At 38.0% G+C, this 12,667-nt stretch overlaps 1 protein-coding gene across 1 annotated transcript in view; it reads left to right on the top strand.

Moving 5' to 3' along the window:
- Window positions 1-10,537, top strand: part of LOC104107399 (defensin J1-2-like) — a 142,191-nt gene extending 131,654 nt beyond the window's left edge. The window contains exons 2-3 of the mRNA XM_070199644.1: window positions 9,419-9,489; window positions 10,164-10,537. Coding sequence (XP_070055745.1) covers window positions 9,426-9,489; window positions 10,164-10,333 — 234 coding nt within the window. The 5' untranslated portion in view covers window positions 9,419-9,425 and the 3' untranslated portion in view covers window positions 10,334-10,537. The remainder of the gene's footprint in view (window positions 1-9,418; window positions 9,490-10,163) is intronic.
- Window positions 10,538-12,667: the final 2,130 nt, after the last annotated feature.

Here is a 12,667-nt window from a genome sequence, read left to right as displayed (position 1 = left end):
CAATCTTTCCAGTTTCTCGGGCTCTCAATAATCATGAAAATCACCTCCAACAGAAATGATATAATGTATCAACAAGGAACAATAGAGACTGAGATATAATAAAGAAGTAAGACATTGACTGAGTACAAAACAATAATTTAGCAGTTAATTCAACATATACACAAAGTCTAAACATGATTTCTAACATGATTTGTGGTCAATTTCTCTACTACATGGAGAATGTACAGATAACAACAGATTAAGCAACTACACGGTTCCACAGAATTTGACCAAGTCGCAATTCCTACGGTGCATATCCACACGCCTGTCACCTAGCATGTGTGTCACCTCAAACCAAATGCATGACACGTAATACGGAGTTTCGTACCCTCAAAACCAAATTTAGAACTGTTACTTACCTCAATCCGAGCAATTCTCTATTCCAACACAGCCTTGCCTCGCGAAACAACCTCTAAATGCCTCGAATCTGGCCATAAACAATGTGATATAATCAATACGAGCTAAAGGAACCAATTTCATAAGAAAATGTTAAGTTATTGATTAAAATCAAAATTGACTCAAAAGTCGGCCCCCGGGCCTATGACTTGAAATTCGATAAAAGTCACAAAACTCGAAAGCCCACTCAACCACGAGTCTAACCATACCAAATTTATCAAAATCCGACACCAAATTGTCACTCAAATTCCCAAATCAACTCTCCAAATCTCTAGCCTCAAACTCCCAATTTATACCTTAAATACACACCAACTAGGTGGAAAAATCAATGGGGAAGCAATATTATTGATAACAAATGAGCACAAGGGACTTACCTCAAGAATCCCCTCGAAAAACCTCTCACAAATCGCCTAAACTATGCTTGAAATAATTGAAATGAAGACAAAATCGTGAACCCTTGTATTTAACTTTCTGTCCACCCTTTCCGCTTCTGCAGACACTTAACCGCATCAGAGGTGTCGCAGAAGCGACCAAAATGCCACTTCTGTGGTGAACCACTGGAGCTGGGACTCCGCTTCTGCAGTCCTTGCGTCGCATCTGCGCAACCGCAGGTATGGAACACCCCATCGCACCTGCGTGCCCTCTGCTTCTCTGCCCTACACGACGCATATGCGACCACGCAGGTGCGGAAATAACCTCGCACCTGCGACCTATGCTCACTTCCTCCCTGGACGCTTCTGCGGATTCCTTCTCGCTTCTGCGAGATCGCACCTACGATCCCCACTCCGCATGTGCGATTACAACAGAAGCTGGTGATCTTCAGCATTTCCTCAAACTTCAAATCAATCCGATAACCATCCGAAATCAACCCGAGGCCCCCGGGACCTCAACCAAATATACAAACGGGTCCTAAAATACAATACAAACTTAGTCGGGCCCTCAAATTACCCCAAACAATATCAAAAATACGAATCGCACATAGGTTCAAGCCTAATGAACTTTGAACTTCCAATTTCTACAAACGATACTGAAACCTATCAAATCACGTCCGGTTGACCCCAAAGTTTTCACACAAGTCAAATTTGACATTACGGACTTACTCCAACTTCCGGAATAAGAATCCGACCCCGATATCAAAAAGTCCACTCCCGGTCATACTTTCCAAAAAATTTGGCTTTCGCCATTTCAAGCCTAATTCCACTACAGACCTCCAAATCACAATCCGGCCACACTTCTAAGTCCAAAATCACCTAATAGAGCTAACGAAATCCTCAAAACTCCGTTCCAGAGTTGTTTGCTTAAAGATCAATATCCGGTCAATCATTTTAACTTAACAATTCAACCTTGAGACTAAGTGTCTCATTTACTTTTGAAATCTCACCGGACCCGAACCGACTACCCCAACAAGTCACATAACAGTTATAAAGTACAAAATGAGCAGTAAATGGGAGAATGGGGCTACAACCCTCAAAATAACCGATCGGGTCGTTACAGGTATAAGTCCGTAATTTGATTCTCTTAGTACTAAATATGGACATATTTTTATTTTTAGGGTAGTATAATATATAACTCTTATATAGAACTTTCAACTCATAAGCAATCAACACCCTCTGTCTTTGTAGGATTTTCCTTAGGACAAAGTACTAGCAAGTCTCTAGCTATAATCCTTTTAAAAACAACTCTTCGATCTTCCTCTAGAGTGACAGAATCTCCGAAGTTGTCACACCTCCTTTTTAATCCAATTTTATTAACAATGTTAAGCTGTATGAGTTAATAGGGATTATTTTACTGTTTCAGAGTCACCGCTTGAAATGGAGCTTTTTAATGTTCCAAGTCACCTTATTGAATTCTTAACTAAAAGAAAAATGATTCCTTATTTATGGTCTTAAAAAATATAAGATTGAGTAAAGAATTTTGTTAACCTGGGAAGGCATTAGGCACCCTCCGATCCCCTATTTTAGCACATCGATTGTATTGACTTATATCTGGCTTAAATTAGTTCTTAGATGTATTGTATTTTATTAGTTGTGATTTGCCTCTTATTGCTTGGTTATTAGAATTTTTAAAGTGTTTTGAACAAGTTATGTGAATACGTCCCTCGCCTTTTTATGTACTATGATCACGTTGTAGACAATTAAAATTTTATCAAATTTAAATCCATAAGATATTTGGATTTTACCACAAATTAAATATATATTGGTCCAATTAAGTAATATGGACTGGTATAATTGGGTTTGTTTTTAAATCCAATTAAATTAATTTAATTAAAGGTCAAATAAACTATTGGGCTAGCACATTAGTTGATTTTCTATCAAATGAGTCAGCCCATGAGCCTCAAGTTCAATGGCCCAGCAGGATTTTCTTGGAGGCTACTCCACCCCATACCTATATGAAGGGGTCACATGAGAAGGCTAGATGATCAATCAAGTAAGCAGAAGAAAAGTCTAAAGAAGCTCTGAAGAATAGCATCAAGGCGAACTCAAGTCATAGACAGACGACTTCAAATCTTTCGTTCGTGATAACCCAACACCAAATCCTGGTTCGTGACGACCATCAAATTATTCGTGACGTACCACAAATCTGAAATCTGTCAAGTTCAAGATCAAGCTCTCAAGCTCTTGAACCATCGTTCGTGACGAGAAGAATCAGAGGACTACATCTCTTTAGATTTGAGATATTTTAGATATTGTAACCCCATCACTTGAAATCGAATATAATATTTGTCGCCATATTTCTTGTTTTGATTATTATTTTTCAGGAGCGAAATTTAATTGTTATACTCGTTATTGAGATGTAGTTAATATTGCTATTTCCACCATTTGTACCGTGTTGAGTCAGCTATGTAGTTATGTGTAGTTAGTTGTATAGTTAGTTGTATCTCTAGTGGTATTACAGTTGTCATACGTGTACATATATACACAATATAATAATGAAAAAGAGTAGAGTTCCACTTTACAGTTCATTTCATTCTCTTTCTATTCTCTCAGATATTTTACTCTCTCATAACTCTCGAGAATCACCATTGAAGCTTCTAAGCAAGCTTCATCTCTTCCTCATTATGATAATCTCAATATGGTATCAGAGCCGGTAGAATGTATTTGCTCAAAATCTACCGGAATATTTGTGTCTTGTGATCTCTTTTTCTCCGTCGCCTGCTAGGGTTTGGATTCGTGATTCTGATCTGCAATTTTTGTACAAATTGAAGAGTTTTCCACAAAATTGATATGTCTACTTACTAAATCGGTTGACACATTCATCAATTTCATCGATTAGAGCTCCTCACATGGTTGTCGATCAAATCGAAGAATTCACGCCCAATACGAGCAGAAATGACCAACCAGTTATCAATGTCAGCAGTCCTTTATACATTCACCCTTTTGATAGTCCCGGAGTGATGCTAGTGTCGGTTCCATTTGACGAAATTGGGTATAGGTAATGGAGAAGGACTATGTTGTGAGGCCTATCAGTCAAAAATAAATTAGGGTTCATAAATGGGGAATGTAGGAAACCTACCCCAATTCACCTCAGTTTTATCAATGGGAGAGATGCGACGATATAGTAATGTCCTGGATCCTTAATTCCCTCGCAAAGGAGATTTCTGACAGTGTTGAGTATGTTAATGATTCAATCGAGCTATGAAGGGAACTGGAAGATCGATAAGATCAAACAAATGGGGCAAAGCTGTATTAGATTCAAAAGGAGATCAATGACCTTGTTTAGGGCTCCTTAGACATCACTGCCTACTATACACGAATGAAATGATTGTGGGAAGAACTGAACACCCTAAGTGCTAAATCTTAGTGCAGTTGCGTTTGCACGTGTGGATCAAAGGAGACTATGCGTAAGGTAGAACATGATCGACAACTCATTCAATTTTTGATGGGCCTGAATGAAGTCTACACAATAGTACGAAGAAGCATTTTGATGATGAAACCTATACCATCCTTGGCACATGCCTTCTTCTATTGATACAAGAGGAGAAACATAGGGAATTCAGATCAAACAATCAGTTAAATCTCGAGTGTGCTTCACTACATGTGAATGCCACATCTTCACAACATCCAAAATCCACTCGGAGCCAGGAATTTCAAAACACATTATACTGTAAATAATAGGGGCCGTCCATTCTGTGATTATTGAAAAAGTCTAGGCCACACAAAGGAAAAATGTTATAAGCTACATGGGTATCCCCAAAGCAATTCATACAACAATCAAAGCTTCAATCGCATCAGCACTCAACAATTCAATCAGGGTAACAATTCAAGTCAGATTCAAGGTCATAAGTTCTATAGAGGAAAAGGAGTTGTGGCAAATGTACATGGACTCCCAACTGATCTACTCCATGAGAACGAAGATGATCCAACCCTGCATGATGAGAATTAAAATGTTAGCCTGAAAAAGGAACAATATGGGCAAATAGTGAGTTTTCTGCAACATTTCCATACAGGAAACACAAGAGGACCTCCCAGTAATGCCAATATAACTAATAGGGATGTCAACTTTGCAGGTATTGTAGTCTGTACTTCTTCTATTGATTTTGAGAAATTTATCATGCAAATGTTTCGAATCAAAGACTGACTTTTGGATCATAGAATTAGGAGATTCTAACCATATGACCTTCACTAAAACTACACTTAGTAATATCACAACACTGCCATATCCTCTATTGATAAGTTTACCAAATGGATATAGGGTGAAAGTGCTTGAATTTGGATATGTGATACTCAATACTGAAATTATCTTACACAAAGTCCTTTATGTTCCATCTTTCAAGTACAGCCTGATTTCTGTCCATTCACTTGCAGTACATCTTAGGTGTATTATGTTCTTTACTGATGCACTATGTCTGTTCCAGGCCCCTTAGTGAAGAGGCCTCAGGCGATTGGTAGTAGCAAGAAGGGACTATACCACCTATGTTCCATGTGTCTAAAGGGTAAAAGTGCTATTTCAAATGCTAATATGTCAATTTATTGTTGCAATTGTTCTTCTTCAGCTAGTGTAAATAGTGCAGACTTCAGAAGTCTTGCTCATTCACATCTTCACTCACCAGATGTAAATACTTCCATTCACAATAATAAGAACGAGTCTTCAATTTTGTTTGATAAGCATGATGTAAATCTCTTGTGGCATAATAGGTTTGGTCATGTTCCCTTTGTAAAAATGAAAGGAATATCCTCCATACCTGTAAATTTCTAACCTAAACAACCCTTCATCTGTTCCATTGGCCCCATGGCTAGACAAGGCAGACTCCCATTTCCACAAAGAGCTAGTACCTCCACTCAGATATTTGAATTCCTGCATATTGACATATGGAGTCCCTACCATGTCACTACCCAAGATAACTAAAAATTCTTCCTCATATTAGTGGATGATTTTAGCAGGTCCACTTGGACCCATTTATTAAGCAGTAAAAGCAATGCTCTACAAGCCCTTAAAGCTTTTGTAACAATGATTGAGAATCAATTTAATACCTCTATAAAAACTATCAGATCTAATAGTGGACTGGAGTCTATCAGTCATGAAACCACCACATTTTATCAATCCAAAGGTATTATTCATCAGAAAACATGCTCTTATACACCACAATAAAATGGAGTAGTAGAAAGAAAACATAAATATCTCCTTGAAACTGCTAGGGCACTTATGTTTCAATCCAAATTACCAACTATATATTAGGGAGAATGTATTTTAACAGCCACCTACCTAATTAACAGATTACCTACTACCTACCTGAATAACAAATGCCCTTTCAAAATCTTATATCACAAGAAATTCAATTATTCTCACTTGAGGAGTTTTGGTTGTCTTTGCTACCCTACTGTGCCTAAGGTGCACAGGGACAAATTTGAGCCCAGGACAACTCCTCATGTTTTTATGGGCTATTCTTTTGGGACAAATGGTTACAAAGTGATAAGCCTAGCCGCTAAGAAGATACATATTTGTAGAGATGTAGTGTTCTATTAAAATGTCTTTCCTACTACTCTAGCTTCTAAGGATGTTTTCCTGTACAATGTCTTCAAATCAATTTCCTTTCCTACTTACATTGAGAATGACAGTCCACATCATAGTGTTCAAAGTTCCGCAGGTATCACATCTCCAGGTGTGCATCAACACCCTGAATCCTCTCTTGTTAATGACACTTCAATACATATATCAGACACCTCATTCCCCTATGTTACTATCCCTGCAGCTTCATATGAAGCTACCAATTATCCTTCACCTACATCTGCCCAATCAGAAGTACCTATACTCAGAAAATCGAACAGAACACACAAAACTCCCACTTACCTCAAGGATTATATTTGTACCTTGCCTAACACATCTCAACCCGCTATTTCTTAGTGTTTACCTTCTTTAAATGTACTCTTCTCCAATCATAATCATATCACCCCTGATGTCTTGTGTTCTGAGAGTCAGCACTTGGTGACAAATGTTTGTCATGATGGTGAGCCATCCTCATATGGAGAAGCAACACTTACTCCTGCATAGGAAGCAACCATGACACATGAATTTGAGGCACTTCATGCAAACCACACTTGGGACTTAGTACCCTTGCTAGTATGAAAACAAGCAATAGGTTGTAAGTAGGTTTATAAAATCAAGCATAAATTGAGAGATTTAAGGCTAGATTAGTGGTGAAAGGTTATACTCAACATGCAGGGGTTGACTATACAGAAACCTTCTCTCCTGTTGTCAAGATGAAAACAGTTAGAGTTTTAGTCATTATTGATGTGAAGAAAGGTTGGGATATATTTCATCTTGATGTAAACAATGCATTCCTCCATGGTGACTTATATGAAGAGGTATATATGGAGGTTCCACGAGGTCTTCTGATTGATAAATTTGGTTTTCACAAGATGGTCTACAAGCTAAATAAGTCTTTGTATGGGTTGAAACAATCCAGTGGACAGTGGTATGCCAAGCTAACTGAAGCCATGTCATCAATGGTGTACAAGCATTTTGAAAATGACTATTCACTCTTCTACGAGAAAACCTCATCCTCCACTATCTTTGCAGGTCACTATGTTGATGATATTATCATCACTGGTACTGATTCAGTGAAGATATCCAACTTAAAGGCATTCCTTGACAAGCAGTTCAGAATGAAGGACCTAGAGAGACTTCACTACTTCTTGGGTGTGGAGGTTCTTTACAAGCCAAATGGTGTTATCATCTCTCAAAGTAAGTTTACCTTGGATTTGTTAAAGGAGTATGACTGCTTTACCTACAGCAATTTATCTTCCCCTCTGGATCCTACTTTGAAATTGAAGGCTAATGAATATGCATTTTTCTCCCATATCCCACATACTACAGAAAACTAGTGGGCAAACTGAACTTCCTAACTAACACCAGGCTGGATATAGCCTACAGTGTGCACCTTCTCAGCCAATTTATGCAGGCACATAAAGATACACACTTAACTGTAACTTTTCATCTTCTCGGGTACCTCAAGAATGATCCTACATTAGGGATATTTTTCTCCTACAGCACTGATTGCTCCATCTCTGCTTACTGTGACTCAGACTGGGAAGCATGTCGTGACTCTAGGAGATCTGTCACTGGTTATATTGAGCTAGTGGGAGATATCCCTATCAGCTGGAAGTCCAAGAAATAAGAGACTATTTTTTTGTCCTCAACTGAAGCTAAATACATGTCCCTCAGAAAGGTTGTTGGGGAACTAGTGTGGCTAAACAGGCTGTTTGAAGAGCTCACTATCCCACAGTCCAGTTCCATTGCTGTCTTTTGTGATAGCCAATATGCCATCCACATTGCTCACAATCCTGTGTTCCATGAGCGGACAAAGCATATTGAAATCGACTGCCACTTTGTAAGGAACAAACTTCAGGAGGGCCTGATCTCTCTCCACCATGTAGCCACTACTGACCAATTTGCTTACATTATTACTAAAGCCCTCACAAGAGTTAAGCACTCAGTTGTTCTTGCCAAGTTGGTTGTGAGGTCCTCCCATCCAACTTGGGGGGAGGGGGGGGTGGTTATTGAGATGTAGTTAATATTGTTATTTCCACCATTTGTACTGTGTTGAGTCAGCTGTGTAGTTATGTGTAGTTAGTTGTATAGTTAGTTGTATCTGTAGTGGTATTACAGTTGTCATACGTGTACATATATACACAATACAATAATGAGAAAGAGTAGAGTTCCACTTTACAGTTCATTTCATTCTCTCTCTATTCTCTCATATATTTTCCTCTCTCAGAACTCTCTAGAATCACCATTGAAGCTTCAAGCAAGCTTCATCTCTTCCTCATTGTGATAATCTCAATACACATCATGCGAAGGTGTGCTAATCATGATTTCAAAATATAAAGAAGTGAACACACGAATATATTAAAAGAATTCAACCTATATGTATACTATATATACATTACAATTTGCCATGCAATGTAATTTCGGCAAGGGGATTCGGATTCCTAGCTCCGCTGCTGCCGTAGCCCAAATTATTCTCACGAGTCACGACCGACAGGCAGGAGCTTTTAGGAGTCTCAAAGTAACACCTATTTCACACTTTGTCAAGCAATAATCACAAGCACATCATATCAAACATGCAGATCCGATCCCCATACCTTTACAAGCATTCGGAAAAAGAAAAACAATGGCCTCTAAAGTGAATATTCACACGTTCTTGGTTTTCCCTTTTAGCACTTTAATGTTTCTTTTAGTTTTTCTTATGGTGCTAAAGGAAGAATTGTGCTATATATAATGCAATTATTCAGTCCCCAAACATTTTAATAAAAGCTAAAAAGTTGTCATGATATTCATAGGTGTATATGTTTTCTTCTTTTACCTTTATTTTAGATCATTCAAAGTAACCCCCCCCCCCCCCCCCCGGTTCAATAATTCACTTTAGACTGCTGTCTGCTCATACCTTAGAATACTATATATATATACCTAGTTTATTAATGGTCTCTTCACTCTTAATTTCCAGTGATCTTGATCTTCTCTCTCTCTAATTACACTGTGATAGAAAAGAGATGGCTGGCTTTAAGAAATTGTTTGCAACTGTTTTCCTTATGCTGATGCTGGTTTTTGCCACTGGTATTTTCTTTTACTTGTTTGGTTTTTTATTTTAGAACTAGGTTATATATATTGGCTCAGAAATGTTTGTCGTAATGATGTTTAGATAGCTAGGTAGATTTACTAAAAAATATGTACTATATTTTATATGAGGGTATTTGATAAAATACGAAATTTAACAAAGAATTAAAAACTTTTAACACATAAAAAAAATATTCTTATAACTTGTGGTTTAAGATGATATGTTGTTAACGAATAAATAAGAATCTATTTAAATTAAACTAAAAAATTTTCAGAAATGTGTCATTTTTCTTTAAGTAAAACAAAAAGAAAAAAGTGCCATATAACATGAGGTAGAGTGTATAATTTTTCTAAGTATTCTATAAAATCAAGAATAAAGAAAATAGCCTGTTCTTTTGTCATGCTTTCCATCAGTTGTGGAAATATGCCGTCTCAAAAGCATAAGTGGTAAAACTCTTTTAAGATTTACGTATATACACTACACTCATAGTGTAAATACTTTTTAATTATCAGAGTAATAATTTAACATGTGGTAATAAATTGTCTTTCTCATTTTCAACTAACTAATTTCACTTATAATGAATAATTATCTAACGGTTTTTTTTTTAGATAACGAGACAGTGCAAAGATTCATTTACATGTGTCATACTTACGTACTGATATTTCTTGTACAGAGATGGGAACAATGGTGGCTGAGGCAAGGACTTGTGAGTCCCAAAGCCACCGATTCAAGGGTCCATGCGTAAGGAAGAGCAATTGTGCTGCTGTTTGTCAGACAGAGGGCTTTCACGGCGGCCATTGCCGGGGCTTCCGCCGCCGTTGCTTCTGCACCAAACACTGTTAAGATCCAATGTGATCCAGTCGTTCCTCAGATTCTGCGTATAACGTGGAAGCTTAGTGCATCAGACTGTCGTTTATTAATTTTTTTTCTAGAATGTTTCTGAGAAATGATGTGTCTCTTTTTTTTTACGTTGTCATGAAAATAAGAAAAAACCTCAAGTGTACTCAGGAACTGATCTGATTCTGAAATTTGATGGTTTTTGTGTCATTGTGTGCGAATTGTTATTAGCCATTTTTGTTGGAAATGTTTGTCCATTGTTTAACCCAAAAATAGATTTCTCGGTCAAAATTAAAATCAAGAAGAAATCGGATTACTAATAACCAAGATTTACTTCACTTTTCCTGTGATTTGAAGAATAAAGCAAGGAATGGAAATAATTGACATGGAATGAAAATACGAAATAGATTGATAATCACTCCCAAAATTGCGATAAAACCCTTGAGAATAAAGTAAAGAATGATTGCATAAATTTTAATCACTTAGATGATCTTTCAAATGAGGTTTCAGTCCTTATATAGGAACATACAATTATAACGGTTTTCTTACTTGATTCGGGCTCACTAATAACATTAATTGCCTTGATTACCTGTTACCATATACAATTGTAACGGAAATATTTATGGATGACAATTTCTCGTAACCGTATCAATTTCCCTTCCTTATTTATGATGGGTTCGTGCATCTTCCCTTCTTAATGGTCTTTATTCATTCCGCTCATGTTTCTCCTTTTACAGCTGTCAGGCCCGGTTCTTTTCTCAGTGTAACCCCATGGATGTTCTTCCCGTGCTTCTTCGCATTCTTTAACTTGTCTAATTAAGAATGTCAGTTAATGTTATATTGATGATCCACGTACCATGCCCTGTCACCTCGATGATAATTCACATGTCATGCCTTTTTCCCACTAATACAGATAGTTCCCTTCTTTCTGAATATTCTCAATTGAATATTCGGGAAGTGGTAAGTATTTATGACGGAAATTCTTTGCCGCCGTTTCTCGAGTATCATAATGCTCTTTTCAGAATCGATGAGACGTACGTCACAAACGTTTAATGCCCATGCCACGTGGCTTAATTTGATTGGTTCTGCAGTTTTTCAGCGCTTTTTAAGGGTTTTTCTGCAGCTGCATCAATCTCGAAGTGACGATTCTATTATGACACTTCATAATGATCAACCTTGATGACGGTAGCCTCTCCTTATAATCATAATTCAGTGGCCTTGGCTATTTGGTCTCCTCGATACGACCGATGGTCGACATTATACTCGTTGCATCCACATTAATTTATTCTCTGATAATCCCAGGGCATCTCCAACCTGGGTGATCTGTCAAAATTGTTATCTTCGCCAAACCTCGGTTGTTAGGACCCTGGTTACTTCTCCTATCATTCCTGGTCGGGTGGAGATTGGATATGTTTCCTCTTCTATCTAAGTTGTATGGCTGGTATCGATCTCGGTGTGGCCTCGACTCCTGATCCACAATTCTTTTAGACTGGTCATTCACTCTATTGGAGTAAACAGACCCCAAGAGGGCTCCTAACTGATCGTCCTCGACTCTGATCTTTGACTGGTACCTGTTGTGGACATCGGCCCAGGTGACCGCATGGGTATTCTATCAAGTTTTGCTTCAAATCTTGAGAACCAACTGAACTTTAGGGGTTGAGCCCATGAGTAAATGCCTGAATGGCCCAAATATTTGCGACTGGGGCAGGTCCATTCGTTCCATCTTGAACCTCGATATGAATCCCTTAAGCATCTCGTTATCCCTTTTCTTGACTTTAAACATGTTTGATTTTCCCGTTTCAACTTTGATAGCGCCGGCATGGGCTTTAACAAAGACACCTGCAAGCATAGCAAACATATTAATAGAATTTAGGGGTAAGTTATGGTACCCTATTATCACTCTCTTGGATAAGGTTTCCCCAAATTTCTTCAGTAACGCCGACTCGATCTCGTCATCCTCGAGGTCATTGCCTTTTATTGCAAACATGTAGGAGGTGACATACTCGTTTGGATATGTGGTTCCGTTATACTTGGGAATATTGGTCATTCAGAACCTTTTCATAATTGGTTTCGGTGCCGCACTCGGGGGAAAATACTTTTGAATGAACTTTTGGAATCTGGTCCCTTCAATATCGGAGGCACTACCGAAATTTGATCGACCCTAAAATTGTAAGTCTCCACCTTCTTGTCATTTGCCTTTATCTTCGTTTTGCCAAATTCAACCCGTTTTGTCAATGCTTCAAGCATTTTCATCACTTTGAAAGTTTCCCCGGGTTTGAACCCATCTGGTTCTGTGACAATCCATTCTTCTCTCCGAGTATCTTCTCCAATCCGCTCAAG

Source organism: Nicotiana tomentosiformis, chromosome 4 (assembly GCF_000390325.3).
Source record: "Nicotiana tomentosiformis chromosome 4, ASM39032v3, whole genome shotgun sequence".
In the NCBI taxonomy this organism is placed as follows: domain Eukaryota; kingdom Viridiplantae; phylum Streptophyta; class Magnoliopsida; order Solanales; family Solanaceae; genus Nicotiana; species Nicotiana tomentosiformis.
Note: the sequence above shows the minus strand (reverse complement) of the source record. Positions and strands in the feature narration are given on the sequence as shown.